Here is a 19020-nt window from a genome sequence, read left to right as displayed (position 1 = left end):
TGATTTGTTTGGAATTGTAGAGTATAGTCTGTTAAATATATTTTTATAACTGCATTTTAATCTTAATATTATTTACACCGTGCATTTGTACATGAACTGCTACTTTTTAAGCCTGCTTTTGTTTAGAAATTTAAGTAAACATGGATAGGAATGAAGTCTCTGAACAAATGTGTTTTTGAAGTATAACTGATACGGACAGGTCTTTTCATCTAAGTCAAAATTTCATATGTTGTCGGGGATGATGTTTTGTATTATGAAACACCAAAGCACCACAATTGTCTTTAGTTGCTTTCCCACCTTTTGTCTCTTCCCAGTCCGACACATTTGTCCATAAATCTATTTCTCTTACATAAATTAAAAGCCACGGCTATCCCTCTTTCAATTTCGCTTCCCTTAACTTTGGGGTGCTTAACTATTCTTGGTAAAAAGACTCCATTTTGGGGCATTTAGGACAGCTACACGTTCTTGGTAAAAAGTCACCCTTTTCACTTCCCTTCTAATTTTGAAGCTTGATTTGCAGATAGTATAAGAACAGTTGAAGGGTACTCGGATATAATTGTGATGAGGCACTTTGAAAGTGGTGCTGCTCAAAGAACAGCAGCCACTGCCAGTATTCCTGTTATTAATGCAGGGGATGGTCCAGGACAGCATCCAACTCAAGTAAGCATGATTTTTGTTTTAAATGCAATCCTCTGGTAGATAATTGAAGTTGTTTGCTTGAATTTGTTCATGAAAACCCTTCAGACTATCTTTAGTTGGATTCTTCTACATATTGAAGTTGAATACTGACGTGATATTGAAGTTGTTTGCTTGATGTAGGAGTTTTGGGCTTAAAAAATTGATGTCTATTTTGCGTGCATTTCTGTATGTTCACTATCTGTTTGTACAAATGTAAATCCAAACCTTGAGTTAACTTTCAATTGATCTAAGCACTGTTCAATATTTGTGTTTCATCGTCAATCATCCATAACAAATTTTCTTGAAACACCTGTCACAAATCATGATCGATCATGATTTATCGTCTTACTGTTTGTTAAGGGATGCATATAGTACATTAAGTTCTTTTCTGTTTTGAGGTGTACCTATTCTCTCTTTTACAGACTGGCTTGATTGTGTATGGAATCAACACTTTAGTAGTTTTCTGTGTGGGCAGCAGGCAGGAAGGGATTCCAAGTCTGCTATGTAAATTCTTGCACTATAATTTTACGACCTAGCAAAAGGGATAAACAGTAACTAATGACCCCATTATAATATTTTTTTGATAAGCACATTGTAGTTCTTTTGATCAGACTGCATTTCAGTTTTTGTAGTCAGATTTTCCTTTCATTCATTATCATATAGCTCCATTTCCTGAATTTCTGAATTGGTGCTATGTATATTCAGATGCGTTTGAATCGCAACTGTAGTATTTTTTTTTTTTTTGGATTCTGCTAATGTAGTTAAAATAGTGTAGATGTTTCATTTTGTGTGTGAAGTCCTAACGAATTTTGATTTTGGTTTTAATTTGAATTGGATACTTTGATGATGGCTATACTAGAAATGTATCAATGTGCTCAATCTTCGTTTATTTATTTTTCTTAATTAATGATTGAAGATTGGATAGTCATCTTTTAAATATAAACTTGACATGTAGATCTGGCCATAGAGCAAATGAAGATGTTCACTTGATAGTGAGGAAATCTACAACAGGTCTGCCATTTGAATATGATAAATATGGGATTTGTTGTGCCTACACAAATGGAAATTATAGTATTTTTGGTGCATGTATGGTGGTGAAAATCCTTTGGAAAAGGAGATTGTAAACTTACAGACTAGGGAAAGCTTCGAGTACCTCTCTTATAATGTAAGGCTTATTTATTTATTTATTTTAAACTTATCATAGCTAATTTTCTTCTTATAAATGTTTTGTTTCTCATACTTTTTAGGTGGATATAGACTTGCACCGAACAGTAATATCAAGAAAGAAATGATTTTTTTTTCTTATTTATGTATATAAAGTTTTTGTATATAGATTCAATTTCTTCAAAAAAAGAAATGTTAATGTTGTTGTTCGCGATAAGCATGACCTTAATATTATTTGCATTCGTGAGTCTGCTTTTAATACAAAAGGGTTGGGATTACAATTATATTAAAATTGACAATTTACAATTACATTAAATAGTGTTGGGATTATAATTATATTATAATCCTAACGTTATTAACACCATGCCTTCAGGACTATTTCCATTTCTCTCTTCTTTCTCACCATACCTCTTCTATCTTCTATTGACTCTTTCTCTTCTTTCCCTACACCTACAACACTGCTGTTCACCCCTAAGCCATCACTGACTCTGTTCGCCTCACATGTGCCTCCTCCGCATCCCCTTCATTCCCTGCTAATGATGTCGCCACCAGTGGCAATGGATGCCTCCCAAACCTTTTTTTTTTTTTTAATCTTTTTCCCATTTGTATCATTTTTCCCATTTGTTTTCTTTACACCATGCTTTTAGGTACGGGCATACACTAAATTTTCTTTACACCGTGCCTCCCAAACAATGTATGATGCTAAATTTTTTTTAGGGAATTGACCCACAATGCCTAAAATATTGTTCTGTTGCTATACATGGTGTAATTGGTATTGTTTATGCATTTGTATTTGTTGTATAGGTACTTTAACTCATTGCAGAGTGAATGCATTTGTATTTGGTGTAATTGTTGTATTTGTTGTATGGTCATTTCAGTACCAACGAGAAGTGGAAAAACAAATATTTTTTGAGCTTTGCATTTTGAGACTGCTCTCAAGGTTCATCTCTACAGAAGGAAGATTTATTCACTTAAAGCGAATGCTTAAAACAGTAGGCTTTCTACAATTTTGTATATGAAAATTTTTTAGATGTTTATTTAAACACTGAAAAGTGCAGAAGATTATTGATTTCACACCTACAGATGTTCTTTATTTCATTAACTTTGTATTGTTGGTTGGTTTTGGGAATAAACTCCTCATGTTGTGGAAGGAATTTTGTTATTATTTGATTTATATACAAATATATAATATATTTTTAGGGTCTATTATACCTTATTGTCTGACTGATGAGGTCTATTATAATTGTTAAATCCATAATTGCTTCAACAGTTGAAATCTTTTCCTATATGCGTTCACATTTATCAGTGATTAGAAAAGGGATGTACCTTACAAAACATTTACAGTAGTATTTAGTCCTTACATAGGTGTTTCCATGATTTTATATATCTGTTGTGTTACATAAGGTTTGAACAAAATATATATGGTCTCTCTGCACCATTAGTAAGTTGTTGTACTTGATTTTTTCTTATTTCCATGTGGTGTAGATTGTGCTGAGAATACATTTTTTAAAAGCTCATGTGACCATGTAGGCAAGTTAAATTTTTTTTTTCCCCCTATATTTTTTCTCATGTATTATAATTTGCAAAGAACTATTACAATGTTGAGTTGTGGCAATAGCACTAGCAAGTGTGCATTGCTTGGTGTTTAAAATTAATTTTTTTTAAATTACAAAGTATTGGTTGGTGTGCATTTCAATTTTAATTTTTTTTATAGATTATAGAGCACTGGCTGGCATGCATTGTTTGGTATTCAATTTTAATTTGATTTTTTTTTTTTTTGTAATTGTCAAGCATTGGTTGTGCATTGTTTGGTGTAATTTTTTTTGGATTATTGTGTTAATAAATGTACAATATCTTTGGTTTGTGCGTTTTATTTTGTATCTATAAATTTTATTTTATTTTTTGACTTGCTTGGTAAGGATGTTTTTATTTTTAATTTTTGTGTTGATATGAAGTTTATGCTTTAGAGTCATAAAGTTTGTTAATAAAATCAAAATGTTTATGATTGAGTTACTTGCCGTACTTTAAATAGTTGATTAGGAAATGTTTATTTTCAAGTTTAAAAAAAAAAAAGAACTTTTCAAAATTAACCAGACCTTGATTTATATTTTGACTTCAATTTTTTAACAACAAATGGAATAAATTATATTTTAACCTAACAATTTTATATTCAATTACATTTTGATTTTATCATTATTTGCACCGTGCCTTTAGGCACGGGCATACACTAGTTTACTTATATAGCACATCCAAATTATATTATCATTTTTTATTTATTTTTTATTTGATAAAACACAATAACTTTTAATTTAAATCAAATTACATTTATTTATTTATTTGGTAAAATATAATAACTCTTAATTTATATCAAATTACATAATATAATAACTCTTAATTTAAATCAAATTATATTTTATTGCACATAATTATAAAATTAAAATTTTTGAAATGTTACAATACACTAATTAATATATACATAACCACCATATTACAATCAATTTCCAGACCCCAAATGGACTCTCGGTAGAAAATTTTTTTGGGGTCCTCAAGCACCACGTTCATCTTCTTCACCAATAATTATACACTAAACTTCCAAAATTTCTCACTTAGGGGTCTTTTGAGAACACATCAAAAAAAATTCAGTTTTTTAACTTTTTTTAGTCAAAAAAGTTAATTTTTTTTTACCAAAAATAACTCGGTTTTTTATCAAAAAAGTCACCAAATAAATTTTTTTTATCAACTTTTCAAAACACCACTTACTATAAAATTATAAAAGGCAAATTACAAACACTCCCCTCGAGATTTGATAAAAATACAGATTCTTTCCTAAGGTTTGAGAAATTACAAATTATCTCATGAGGATCAAATTTTCATAACAAATTAGGGGAAATTAAGAGGGAATCTGTATGAAAATAAAAATCTCAGAGGGTAATTTGTTATGAAAATATAAACCTCAAGGAGCGAGATGTAATTTTTTAAACCTCAAGAGGAAATTTGTATTTTCACCAAACCTCGAGGGAGGTGTTTGTAATTTGCCCAATTATTAAATTTCATAAAATTATTCGCAGGCACATTAGGTGACCATATTGAAGGAGTATCTAATAATTACTTAGGCCTAATTTAATAATTTTTAATTTAGTTTGAATCACATAACCCTTCTATATTATTTTTAAAAAAATTTAAAAATTAATTTTTAAGGGCAAATTACATATACACCCCTCGAGGTTTGGCCAAATTACAGATGCCCCCCTGAGGTTTGAGAAATTACGAATTCCCCCCTGAATACTATATTTGCATAAGAAATTAGGGGGTTATTTGTTATGAAATATAAACCTCAGGGGGCAAATTGTTATGAAAATACAAACCTCAGGGGGCGGGATGTAATTTCCGAAACTTCAGGGGGTATCTGTAATTTAGCCAAATCTCGAGGGGTGTATATGTAATTTGCCCAATTTTTAAACAACCTCCTAAAAGAACACTTATCCTCAGTTAGCGTTTCGATTCTCTCTCTCTCTCTCTTCTGTCGAGCAAAAGATCAAACGATTTATGCTTGCATTGAGTGATTTGGGGAGGAAAAAAAAAAATGATATGATATGTATTTTTCTTATTTGTTTGGATAATTTAAGTAGAGAGAAATAGAAAAAATAGAGAGAAACTTATTTCTCTTATGAGCCTCATTTTCAATCTTTCCAAAAGTGGAGAGATTGAGAGAGAAAAGAAACCACTATTTTCATAATACCTATTTTGTCTTTATAAAAATAAAAAAAATAAAATAATTGAAAATATAAAAAAATTATTTTGATAATATAAATAAAATAATTTCTTTTCTTTTCTCTTAATGAAACCTAACCAAATAAGAATGAAAAAAATCACAATTATTTATTTTATTTCATTCCTTCCTTATTCAAACAAAAATAAAAAAAATCACAATCATGTACTAAATAAGTCAAAAAGTCACTATCTTATTTAAGTCACATCATCTTATTTAAATCACATCACCTCTCTAACACATCACATCAAACTCAACCCAAACTCACCAATAAATCAAAAAGTACAATTTTTTAGTACATCCCAAACCAACCCTAAACTAATCATTTGTTTTTTCATTCCTTTTCTCGCCTAAGTTCCAAACATAGTGTTAGGGTTCAGGTTATCTCCGCCACTCCACACGTAACGCAATCTGAATTGACAGAGAGAGAGGGAGAGGATGTGGCACGAAGCTCGGAGATCAGAGAAGAAGGTCCACGAGCTGATGGACGCGGCTCGGAAAAGAGGTCAGAGACGAGCAGTGTATTTGGCGAAGAGGCGTGGCGATCCTCTGCAATCGATCCAGGTCATCGGTTCTCGCTCCCGCATGTACCGCGACGACTCCCTCTACCAGGCCACCCAGGATCACCAAGGCCTGTATGTTTTCTTTCTCCCCCCCTAATTTCTGTTTCTCCATCTTTGCTTTTTCTTTCTGTTTTCCATCATAAAATTTGTAATTTGTTTCATAAATATACAATGGGCAAGAGATTTTTGGTTTTTCAGCGATGGTTAAATTGGAAAATTGAAGGATTTATAAAAGTAAGTACATAGGTAGGTGTAACTGTTGTCTTTAGGGTAAATTAGGGTTTCATGTGCACGATCTGTTTATCTTCTGTAAATAAATGTTGATAAAAAATAATCATTAATTTGATATTCAATACAAGTAACAAGATATGTGCCAATGTAAATTCAAATCACATTTATAAGTGCTGTTGGGGAATAGAAGAGAAAAAAAATACCTTCAAACAATTTAGCTGTGTTGTGGAATAAAGACTTGGAGCTTTCCAATATTTTGCCAACTAATTTAAATTAAACTAAGCAGATTTAACGTTTTCCTTTGACAAATTTAAAATAACCTCAAAAAAATGAAATAAAAAAAGAATAAAAAGGGGAAGAAGCTTACCGTGTATAGTTCAAAGGGTACTTCGAAAAACATGCCGTGCCAGATATGGACCTCGTATGGTACTTCTACATACGTGTCGGGTACACGAAACACGTATCCAATTTTTTTTTTCTTAAATTTTGACGTATCCAAACGTACCTAGTATATACCCAAGCCATACTGTATCACAGTTGAAGCAATATTTTCTTATACTACAGGAATAAAACTTCTTTTACTAGATTTTTTTTTTATTTTTAGTTTTATACTTGGCATGATTTTAAAATTAAACTATGATTTGTAATTTATTTAATATATTGACATTTAATTTTAATTTATACCTTTACTTTTGACATTAAATGTTAATTTTAGGTTGGATCTTAACAAATTAAATCATTTAATTAATTTTTACATGACTCTAAATTAAAAATAAATATTTTTTTACAAGCGTACTAAGCCGAAGCTGTACCCGTACCCTACTTTTTTGGATTTTATCGTATCGACGTACTCGTATCGTACTAGTACTTGTACCCGTACCCGTGCTTCATAGGTCTACACCTAACAACATTTGATTTTTTGGAATGAAGATCTACACCCAAGACTACAAGATTGTGCCTTAAAACAGCTGATCTCAAACATGAACAAGTTTACCTTGTATGCTTTATACCTGACAACATTTGATTATTTGTCTGAGCCCAATTCTACAAAATTGTGCCTTAGAATTGTCGATCTAACAATTTCTCACTATATTGGATGCAAAGGAACTCATCTAAGCTGAAGAGATAATAAAACAAATGAAGTGTTTTTTTCCCCTTGCAAGTCAAATGCAGTATCAGTGTGATTTTCGTGCTGCATACTATACTGGCTTGCAAGGAGTTTAGGGGCCACTGACTGCATAATGCCTGTCACTTCACAGATCATCAGCTACTTCCAGACCTTGCTCTAAGTGAAGTTCACTTGGCCTTGTGCATAAAAATATACAAACATGTCATGTTGGTTCTAAGTAGAATTTGAAATTACTTGTGGGTTGTCCATTTGGTAAAAGATTTATATATTATCATATCCTTTCTCATGCAATCAGCTTATCTTCACTGTTCCTAGTTCCATCATGGTTGAGCATTTTGATTTTAGCTAATCTTTATTTTTATCTCAGGATACCTTGGAATGGGAAACAAGATATTTTGATTGACAGGTACATTTGTCTCTGTGCTTGTGTCTCTGTGTGTTGGTCAAGGTGTTTCACTTTACTGATCCTCTATACTCTTTACAGATTTGACGGTCGAGCTCTTCTCGATTTTGTTCGGGATTCTAGTTCTCGACGTTTTCATGCCCCAGAAAAGACACAGGAAGAAGAAGAATTAGAAGAGTTTGTTAATTTTGAGCGTTATCGGGATTTAATTAAGCATCAACGTAGAGGATGTCGGTACTTTTTTGATTTTTGATCATGTGTTGAATTCATGAACATATATATATATTATGCTTTATGTATTTTCTAGTTATTAATAGGCATTCCGCAACAGTTTTCATGCATGTGTCTGGGGGAATCATTCTTATGGCAAGAGATTAATGTACTAACAATTTTACGAACTAAGTATTGTTTATTAACAGTTACTGATGAGGAGGGTTTGCAACATGTGGATCACGAGATAGAGGCAAAGATTGCTACACCATTTGGATCTGACAGGTTCAACCTTTTTGTTCTTAGAAAAGCTCTCCCTTTTTCCCTTTCTTCTTTTTAAAACTAAATTATGTTGTTATTTAGCCATTTGATTAATTATGAGTTCTAGAAGCATTCAAAAACAGGACATCTACTCACTGTTGAATAAAATGTGAGAGTGCTTCCTCCTTTTTGTTGTCTTTGCAATGTGGAATGACAACTTTTTTTGTTTTTAAGGGTGTGTTTGGTAACGTTTATGTTTTCAGTTTATATTTACAAAAATTTTATAAACTGGTTTTTGTTTATTTTTTGTTTATTTTTAGAAAAACATAAACTACAAACGCGTTTGGTAATTGACAAAATGTTTAACAAAAATTTAAAATATAAAAAAGAGTGAGAAATGGCAAGTGGCGGCAAAAGACGGTGGTGGAAAGTGGTGACGGTGGGTGGTGGGTAGCTGGTGGTGGTGGGTGGGTGCGTGGGTGGTAGCGAGTGGGTGGTGGTGGTAGTGGTGGTGGCGGCGGGTGGTGGTGGCAGGTGGGTGGCGGATGGCAGGTGGTGGTAGGTGGTGGCGGGTGGGTGGATGGGTGGGTGGGTGACGATGGCGGGTGGTAGCGAGTGGGTGGTGTTAGTGGTGGTGGCGGCGGTGGCGGGTAGTAGGTGGTGGTGGCAGGTGGGTGGCGGATGGCAGGTGGTGGTGGGTGGTGGGTAGTGACGGTGGGTGAATGGGTGACGGTGGCTGGTGGTGGGTGGTAGCGAGTGGGTGGTGGTGGTGGTGGTGGTGGTGGTGGCAGGTGGGTGGCGGAAGGCGGGTGATGGCGGCAGGTGGGTGGCGGATGGCGGGTAGGTGGTAGTGGTGGTGGTGGTGGTGGTGGTGGGTGGGTGGGTGGGTAACGATGGCGGGTGGTAAGTGGTAGCGAGTGGGTGGTGGTGGTGGGGGGTGGTGGGTAGTGGTGGCGGGTAGGTGGCAGGTGGCTGGTGGTGGTGGGTGGCTAGTGGTGGATGGTGGTGGTAGGTGGGTGGTGAGTGGTGGTGGCAAGTAGGTGGCAGGTGGTGGTGGGCGGCGGTGGATGGTAGTGGCAGGTGATGGGTGGTGGCGGGTGGATGGCAGATGGGTGGTGAGTGGTGGTGGCAGGTGGTGGTGGTGGTGGTGGTGGTGGTGGGGGGGTAGGTGGTGGGTGGTGGTGGCGGCGGAAAACGGTGGTGGAAAATGGTGGCAGGTGGTGACTAGTGTTGGGTGGTAAAAAAAAAAAAAAAACTAAAAACTGAAAACTCAAAATGGAAACACATTTTTTGTGTTTTCATCTTTTGGCTAAATTTATAAACTGAGACCACTGATTTATAAATCAAAAATTTTACCAAACAAGTTTTTATTTGAATTTTTAAAATTTTTATAAATATAAACAGAAAACTGAAAACGTAAGTGTTACCAAACGACACCTAAGTATTTTTATTTTTACCCTAATCTCTTATGATAAGTGTTATATTCTATTTGTGAAAATACTAGAAGGTATTTTTCAACTGATGGTTTGGTAGCATGTTTAATGGCTCTTTTGTGAGTAATTCTTCACATAATGTCTCATGTCTCGTGTATATCTTCTAGATCTCATCCAGCTCAGGCTCCAGCAAGCAAGGGTACATATTCTCAGGTGGGTTTCTCTTACGAAGGGGAAGGAAAAGGGGAAACCCACTATTCCGATGGCGATGAGGAAGAGGAGGATGATGATGACGATGATGACGATGATGACGATTTTAACAGTGATGATAGCAATGATGAAGAGATGGAGAAAATTGCAAAAGAATTTGGTGTCAAGAGGTATGGTTGGCTTGTTTACATGGATAAAAAGGCTAAAGAGGAGGAAAGGAGGCAAAAAGAAGTCGTCAAGGGGGATCCTTCAATTGTAAGTTTGTCAAAACTGTAGATTGCGACACTTTGGAAATCTCAATTGTGCTAAAATTCTGCGCTGGGTACTTTGAATTTTTCAGAGGAAGCTTAGTCGCAAGGAAAGGAGGAAGGCTTCTCAAATTGAAAGAGAGAGAGAAAGAGATGCTGCCCAGATTACCGGCACTCTTGGGATTCGTCATGATCCCTACAGGTCAACATCAATATGTTATCTTTTTGCATTTGTTTGGTGGGATATATAAAGCATCTGAAATCTATAAACCTTCAGATGCAAAATGGCTAAACTGAGCATTGCGTTATGCTGATGTAGTTAATATTAATAATTTGCAGGGAATCTAGACGAAGTCCAACTTATGAGGCTTATTCTCGTTTTAGAAGGTGTGTGTGCGTGCTTCCCTCTCCCCCCTAATGGACTTGTTTTGTTTTATTAATGTTATTGTTGATCTATTTTGGCAGATCAAGGTCACGGTCTTACTCCCCATCACACTCAAGGCGCAGTGCTCGTGGTGTGCATGCTGATGATGGTTATCAAAGCAAGTCAAAGGCTAAAATAGAGTATATTACTGAATTTGGTGGATTTGCTGATGGGGATGAGAGAAAGCTTGAAGGATTTTCTCCACCACTGTCTCCTCCATCACAAGCTGATGTTTTGAACCGGTCGGAGCACTCGACCTTTAATTCTTGCAAAGATAGATTGGACAGTCTTTACTCTGCTGCAGCTTATCCTCCATTATGTTACCTGAGGCAAAGTTTTATGGTTTAGAATTTGTGAGGCTTAGGTTATCAGCGTAATTGCCGAGAGGGAGACGGAAGGAAGCTTCTTTTTTGAAGCTCATTTTCTCCCAAAATGGGCTTTTGTATGAATGCATCCAAGTTACCTAGAAGCATTAAAATGGGTGTCTAATGCTTATTCTTTTCTGCAGGCCATCATCTGGTCGGATACTTGAGGCCCTGCATATTGATCCTGCTTCCAGTCTATCCCATGATAAGGACAAGAATACTAAAGTATCGAAGCCACAAGTGAGGTATTTCATGATTTTTGGGTTGAAATGCAGTATCATCAGCTTAATTTAATAGACTTGTATGTGTAGATATAATGAGGATTTGAGGATCTTATTGTTATGCTTCTTTTTGTTTGCTATCTTTGTTCCATGTGCAGCACTTCATCAGCTTTAGCAAAGTTAAGTAAGCCAACAAGTAGTGGGGCCCTATCCAAACAAGGGGAGAAGAAGGAAACACCTCAAGAGCGACTTAAACGAATCATGAGCAGGCAACTTAATAAACAAAGTATATCCTATTTTATCTGCATTTTAGTAGTTACGCAGCTAATCCAATATTATTTGTTGCCATATCGTGATGGAGCTTGATAGGAAGTGATATTTTTTTGCTTTTATCTTCATTTTTTCCCTCTCTTATCTCCTCACATTCTGTTATATGGTTTCATATCTTTATATATATATATATATATATATAATATTCATTAGCCTCATTGATTGCTTTTGCAGTTAAGAAAGATACTGCTATTGAAATGGCAAAGAAAAGAGAACAGGAGCATCGGAGGCTTGAAAAACTTGCAGAAACAAGCCGATTTAATCGATATAGGCGTCGCAGCCGCAGCAGAAGCTACAGTCGATCTCCCTCAAGGTAGGATGATCCCTGCTTAGATGCTACTGCATGGTTGTGCAATACATTTTATGGCTTGAAGACCCGTCATTTTAGAATGTTTATGGTGATCCATTCAAGATGATCTGGGTTTAGGACTTGGCTCTAAGTTCTTGATGGAGCTGCCTGGAGAAGGATTTAGGTAGCCCAAGTAGTTGGGATTCAGGCTTTGTAGAGTTTAAATCAAAACATAATTTTTTGGTTGTCCAAATTTACCATTCAATTGTACTTGGAGCCATGGTCTCTTTCAAATCTTTTCAGATCATGGACTTGGAAAAACAAGAAATGATGCTTCTTGTTGCATCTCTGATGGTTTTTAAGGTTTTTGACTTATGAACCAACCTTATGGGCATTAAGAATTATTACTAATTTATGAACCCAACATTCGATGTTCTTCTGGTGAAGTTTGTAAAAATTAAAACTAATACTTTCTGTCACCGGGTGCATCCCACATGTGCTTACTGCAGAAGATATAGGCACAGCAAAAGTCCAAGTAGAAGCAGGAGTTCTCGAAGATGTTATTTCCGTTCTCGTTCTCGTTCACTGTCCCACTCTCACTCTCCCCCCTACTCACCTTCTCACACTCGTTCTGTCTCACGCTCTCGCTCTCCCGCTCCCAGGTGATTTTATTGTTTTTGTGTTGCTGTTTTTTGGGATGTGCACACTTTGGCACTGATGAGAGACACCTAATGTTGCAGGGTAAGTAGCCGTTCAAGGTATTGATAAAGATATTGTAGCTGGACGAGTGGCAGTGAGTATAACAAGTGGCAACCTTCTCTCTGAAATAAGAAAATACAACAATGAGCGGCATCAGCAGCAGCCTGCAGCTACCTCTCATGTCACTGTGTATGTGGAATTGTCACAGGGATGGTGCCAACACTTGTGCCTTGTTCTTTGCTCAAATATTTTTTTAAGTTTTATTGCATTTTGTACGTACAATGACTGTGAGTAATTACTATTATTAGCTCTTGCTTGATCAATGCTCTCTGTACTTCCCATTCTTTTCTAATGGTGGCCGTGCAAGTATGGTTGGTTTTTTATTTGAATTGGGATTTAGGCAAAGGTCGTTATCCACTTTAGTTTGTTTAGTCTTCGTACTATTTGGTCATTTGGGATTTGAATGTTAAACTTCATGGTTCTTCTACATGTGTTAGAATCTGATTGGAGGAGTTGTTTCTCATATGGGTGTGGAACTCATTACATAGAATCCACACTAATGTGAGTATTATATAAAATATTTGATAATACATTTACGCTGTGTTTGGTTGGGAAATTTAGAGAGGGAATTGGGGAAAAAAAAAATGTGTACGAAATTAGGTAAAATATAGGTATATTTTATTTACATTTTTATCAATTATTATTTTTTTCTTTTTAAATCTTTTTTTAAATTTCCTAACCAAATATAGTATTAAGGTACTAACATTCATTAGGGTCTAACATTTTTTAAGATTTAATTGAAACTAGAGGATATAATTATGGGGCTTGATGACTAGGGAAGATATATTAAGGTACAAGTGGGAGCACTTGCCCTTGGTGCCAGACCCCGAAATTTTACAAGAGGGTTAATATGCTAATTTCATTTAGAGTGGTGATTTATCCTACTAATTTTTGGATCACTAATAGTTTTAATGAGCTTAAAAAAAAAAAACAAAACAAAACAAACTCAAGTCAAAACATCACATCACTTTGGTGGGAGTCACTGTGTCACATCATTAATGATGTTCTAGAGTTTCCAATTTAGTACTTGAAAACATTATTCTTTCATTTATGGGGCTCGATGAGTAGGGAAGATAAAATTATTTAAATTGGGAGAGGGTTAAAATGTTAATTTCATTTATAAACAGTCAAATTAATATGGGTTCATGTCAGTTTTATTTAAGTTTGAGAGGTTATGACCCCACGTGCCTCCACTAACTTTATTGGTATATGTTTTAAAATTTATTATTACTATTTTTTTATTGAAAATTTATTTTTAATATTGATACATTAAAATTTTAAAATTGCCCCCACTAAAATAGAAAAATGTTATATTTTATCTATAGTTTAAATTTTTTTTTGTTTAATTTGTCCTCCCAAATAAAAAATCTTTGATTTGTCATGTCGTCTCTCATTTGACGTCAACTTGATGCCTATTTTATATATTTGAAGACACTTGGATCTTTTGCGCGAGTGTTCTACAAGCGAATTACCATACCATTAAAAAAGAAGAGATCAATGTTTTGCAAGGGCCGAGCTGGAAGTGAAGTTCCTAAAAATTGACTTTCGAAAATTTTGAATGGTATGTCATGTCATTTTGGGGACTACGATAAGATTTTGAAACTTGATAATGTTTTCTTAGAGAGATGTTCTCTGGAGGAAGGGACGTACCTCGTCGGAGGATTCTCTTCTTAGGAGGCCGTTACTTCGAGATTGAAAAAGTAAGGGAAGATCAGATTGGGCGTCGGAGTTTGGTGATTGTGGAGTGAGGGCAGGGTCTTCGTAGAGCGATTATCCTTCACGAGTACGAGGTTGGATAGTGTTGTGAGAAGCTTCGGAGGTCCTCGCGGGAACCAAGTTGTTTGGCGTACTTGGGTCGTCTGATTGGTGGGTGTCAGAGTGTAGTAGTGTGTAGATTCGAGGAGAAAATGACGGTAGTTCATTGTTGTGGTGACGACGGGTGATAGAAGAGAACAAATTTTTGTGCTGGAATATGAATTTGGGGGTGGCTAAGAGAGGATTGTGTTGGTCATGGAGGGTTTTACTTTTGGGGATGGTTGAACTAGACGCAAATAGAGCCAACAGAGGATGGATGCATCAAAGGGGCCACCGACGGTGAATGCGGCGGTACACCGGGGTGGGTTAAGGGGGATGTTATGGTTAAGGAAGGAGCTGAAAGGGGATGGTTTCAGAAGCTGGACAAAGCAGTGGTGGGGACATTATGGTTGTCACTGATTGGGCGCATCGATGGTGGAAATTGTCTAGGGAAGTGGAGGTTTTTGGTATTGGAGGCTAGTTTTACCTATTCGTCTTCTGGTCGAGGCAAGAGGTGGGAGGCGGAGGTTGTGGTGCGTCAGAGATGGACGATAGCTAGTCACGACCTGGTCCTCAACTGGTGGTCGTCGGATTCGCTCTGTACTGATGGAAAGGTACTAGTTTTGGCACGAAGCAACTAGATACAGGTATTGGGCCTCTCGATCCATCTTCAAGGCATTGAGGTGTACCGAGCGATTAGAAATATGTACGGAGGATTTGTGGTGGTCGATGAGTCGATAGAGCTACTGGAGTGTGTTCGGATGAACGTTCACGGCATGGTCAGTGGGATTCTGTCGCAGATTTTAATCCGACGGGGCTCATAGCGCTACACACTTCCAATTTGGTCAGAAATTGGGCCGGTAGTGGTCTGTGCTCCGACGACGATTGTTCCATGAGATGAGAATCAACTGGGGTGTGGAACATGCGAATTTAGGGCGGCATGAGTGGCGAAGATAGCGGAGGACATATCATTCTTAGATGAATAATGCTTGGGACCCCCTTTTGGGGGTCACCCCCTCACCCCCTTTGCCACGTGGCAGAGGGTGATTGGTGGAGCAGGAAAAAAAAAGAAAAAGAAAAAGAAAAGGTGACCAATGAGAGAGAGAGGGGGTCAAAGGGGGTGGTGGGAAAAGGGGGGATGAATCATTACTCTTCTTAGATATTGGGAGGACAGAGGGGATTTCAACCTAACCTTAAGAGATTTGGGAAATTTATGGGTGATAGTCAACAGATGATTGCTTTAGAGGAGTAGGGGCTTAGGCAGGCTTGGAGACCATAAGCCCAAGCCCAACAAGAGCTGGGCCAAGTAGACCAAGAGAAGCAAGTTTAGGCCCAAATTGAGGCACACAGAGAAGTTGAGGAAGTTGGGCATGTAGACCTGACTAAAGAGGGCCCAAAAGGTGACTTAGAAGATTTAAATTTAGTTCATGGTATTAAGGTTGGGCTAGGTCTTAATCCGATTGCGCCAAATCTGCAGCACTCGGGTCAAACGGACGACCCGCCTATATAGGGGGTTTTCGAGCTATTACGACGGAGTGTGGGTTCGAGTTTTATAGAGACGTTTTTACTGGTGAGGAAGGAGCGAGGGTTGTCGGTGATGAATCTTCGGTCGACGGAACATTGCGCTAGCCTCACTATTGGCTCCTTGTGACGTGATTCTGAGCCCAATCTTGTAGATGGCAGAGTTGTTTTGAGGTCACCTCTTGTGCTTAATCAGCTGCTAGATCTGAGGACTGAAACTCAAAACAAGAAGGGAGAGAGGCTGGGCCGCAAAGACGACTCTGAAACTGGGATGGATTATGGCGCAGCAGTAGGTCAATGGATAGATGAAAGCGAAAAACTACCTCTAGTTTTGCATCATTTGGCGATAGAGAGAGGGGAGTTTAATGCAGCTGAGTATGGGACTGACAGAGAGATAACGATAACTGGTTTTGTGGGAGAGAAGCCTCCTGGTTCGGGAGAGGTGTCCGACTGGGTGCTGTTGGGGTATCATTTGTTGGGCATGAGGATCTAGGAATGAAGCTGTTTTCGGCTATAGAGACATCGTGAATGAGGAGTGCTCCTATGGGGAAACAAATACAGGTTGCTGGCAAAAAAGTAAGGGTGTAAGAGAGTTGAGGAATTTAGAGTGTACTTTTAATTATGATAGGTGTTCACAAGAAGGTGGTCGGGCCTTGAGGAAAGAACGTGCTAGCCAATCACTGTTGCCATGCGATTAAAAATCTTGTCTTGAAATGTGTGTAGACTGAATGATAGAGGAAAAATGGTGACGCTTAGAGCTGTATTGAGGAAGGCAAAGACGGATGTGGTATGTTTTCAGGAGACCAAAATGGAACACATAGATAGGGAGGTGTGGGGGGGGGTCAGTATGTGGATTGGACATATTTGCCAGCTGTTGGGGTGGCTAGAGGGGTTCTATTATGTTAGGATCGTAGGGTGATTGAAAAAGAGGAGGATGAGATGGGTGGTTTTTCAATGTCATGTCTTTTTCGCTACATTGGGGATGATTTTCGATCGGTGTTTACGGGAGTTTATGGGCCGGTAAAGGGGTCAGAACGGCCTCTCTTTTGGGAAGAGTTACAGAGTATTGCTTTTTGGTGGTTAGCGCCATGGTGTGTACGGGGTGACTTCAAGGTGGTGCGTCGATCAGAGGAGAAGTTGGGCTTGGGTCCTTCAGTGAGCGTAACGCGGACTTTTTCATCGTTGATTGATGATCTGGAGTTGATTGATTTACCAATGCAGAGAGGTAGCTTCACTTGGTCTGGGGGCCAGGTGTTCTCTTACCATGATCGTTTTTTAATTTCTATGGTTTGAGAAACGCACTTCTCTTAGGTAGTTCAGCAAAGATTAGAGCGTTCAGTTTCAGATCATTGGTTGGTGTTGTTGGACAGTAGTGGGATTTAGAGTGGATCGGTGCCATTGTGGTTTGAAAATATGTAGTTGCAGTCAGATAGTTTTGTGGATATAGTTCAGTTGTGATGGGCAGGGGTGTGAGCGGTGTGGTTCGGGCAATTTGAAAGTAAAATTACAAACCGAATGGCGGATTGACAAATTGTGGTTTAGGCGGTTTTTGACGGATTGACGGATTAAAAAATATTCTAACTAATTATCATACATTTGCATAACATATAACACTAATTTGTATAATATTTTACATAATATGTTTCATATATAAAATTACTAATTTGTAATAAATTTCGTATCTTAAATCTCTCTCACACTCATTTTACTTTGATATTTCATTGGAGGTTAAAAAATATATGTATTAACTATAGCGAAGGGAAGCGGTTTGGAAGGAAGATTATAAATTTTTAAGTTTAAATCGTGGTTAGTGGTTAGAGTGGTGCGGATTGATGCGGATCAGTGCGATTTTACCAGATTATGTGGTATTATGCACAACCCTAGTGGTAGGTAGGTTACTACGTGATGAGAGATCCCAGTAGTAGGTTGGCTTAGAAATTAAAGCTTCTTAAGTCTAATTTGTGGAGATGGAACAATGAGGTATTTAGTTAGTTAGAAACTCAAAAGACAAATATTTTGGTTGTGTTGCAGGGGTTGGATGAGAAGGAAGTTGAGGGTAGCTTGACCGAGGAGAAGTTGGCGGCTCGGGAAGGGGCAAGGAAGTAGTATTGTCACGACCCAAACCTGCCCCTAAAAGTTTGGACATGACCGGCCTAACCTTTAGCCTCAACTTCATTATCTATAGTTTTACTCAATATTGGGGCCTGAACGGAAGCAAAATAATAGCAGAGTAAAACATTCATTGAGCTGTGTTTAAATGCCAGGATCTTAATGCATTACCATACATAAGTGCATAACATTCCATATACCATTCCTATTCACTGAATTTGAAAAAGGGTAACAACCCAAAAGTTAAGTATTAATAATATATATATATATATATATATATATATATGCCTATTTCCCTAAACACCGACAAAACATGCCATCACATGGATTTTCCAAAAGTAAAACAAAATAGTCACTTTAGGTGACTCAGCAAAACGGGTTCAGCAAAAGGCTTCAGGGCTGACCTAAGGTTGTCCCACGGCTTACAAAACATTCATAAAAATAGAATGAGCAAGGCTCAGTGAATGATAGTAATACAAATAGATTAAGAGTACAAGCATAATTTAGTAGTGCACATTTATAGATCACAAGTTGGTCTTGTTCTTATTTTCTTTTTTGAACGACCTCAGGCCCACATAAGACAGAACGGCCTTAGGCCCAACGTAATACAGAATGGCTTTAAGCCCATTATAATAGCAAAACGGCCTTAGGCCCAACGGAATACAAAACGGCCTTAGGCCCATTATTATAGCAAAACGGCCTTAGGCCCAGTGAAATAAAAAATGGCCTCAGGCTCATTACAATAGCACAATAGAACGACCTCGGGTCCATATCTCATGTACCAATGTTCAATCATTCCAATTGCTCCATCAAACATAACTCATATAACATAAGTTATTTACTAAAAGAGTGAATTAAGTATTGAATAACTTATATGAGTACAATACGTGAATGAAATATGTCATTATA

General features: G+C 37.2%; 1 protein-coding gene and 1 long non-coding RNA gene across 4 annotated transcripts; both read left to right on the top strand.

Moving 5' to 3' along the window:
• The first annotated feature begins 436 nt into the window (after positions 1–436).
• Positions 437–2035, top strand: LOC145802904 (uncharacterized). 2 transcript variants are annotated; one of them, XR_014344664.1, is made up of 3 exons: positions 437–660; positions 1634–1843; positions 1926–2035. It is a non-coding gene; the product is annotated as an uncharacterized LOC145802904 (long non-coding RNA). The 2 variants fall into 2 exon arrangements; XR_014344663.1 differs by having other exon boundaries at positions 1634–2035.
• Positions 2036–5929: 3894 nt separating this feature from the next.
• Positions 5930–12950, top strand: LOC114312111 (uncharacterized). 2 transcript variants are annotated; one of them, XM_028258291.2, is made up of 13 exons: positions 5930–6246; positions 7902–7940; positions 8019–8167; positions 8357–8432; positions 10009–10306; positions 10392–10501; positions 10639–10686; positions 10765–10965; positions 11232–11333; positions 11468–11595; positions 11814–11952; positions 12438–12590; positions 12669–12950. In XM_028258291.2, exons 1-13 carry the CDS (start codon positions 6050–6052, stop codon positions 12691–12693), a joined length of 1665 nt encoding a protein of 554 aa, XP_028114092.2. In that variant the 5' UTR covers positions 5930–6049; the 3' UTR covers positions 12694–12950. The 2 variants fall into 2 exon arrangements, with proteins under 2 accessions (XP_028114092.2, XP_028114094.2); XM_028258293.2 differs by lacking the exon at positions 10639–10686.
• Positions 12951–19020: the final 6070 nt, after the last annotated feature.

The sequence above is a fragment of the Camellia sinensis genome, chromosome 1, assembly GCF_055761805.1.
Source record: "Camellia sinensis isolate YWXY chromosome 1, ASM5576180v1, whole genome shotgun sequence".
In the NCBI taxonomy this organism is placed as follows: Eukaryota; Viridiplantae; Streptophyta; class Magnoliopsida; order Ericales; family Theaceae; genus Camellia; species Camellia sinensis.
This window is presented reverse-complemented; position numbering and strand designations above follow the sequence as displayed.

What these genes read in the sequence shown, in the direction of transcription:
- LOC114312111 (XM_028258291.2), top strand. Translation starts at nt 6,050, where the DNA reads ATGTGGCACGAAGCTCGGAGATCAGAGAAGAAGGTCCACGAGCTGATG. An exon ending in TCAAGGGGGATCCTTCAATT is followed by an intron (nt 10,307 to 10,391) that starts GTAAGTTTGTCA and finishes TGAATTTTTCAG; the next exon opens with AGGAAGCTTAGTCGCAAGGA. An exon ending in ATTCGTCATGATCCCTACAG is followed by an intron (nt 10,502 to 10,638) that starts GTCAACATCAAT and finishes AATAATTTGCAG; the next exon opens with GGAATCTAGACGAAGTCCAA.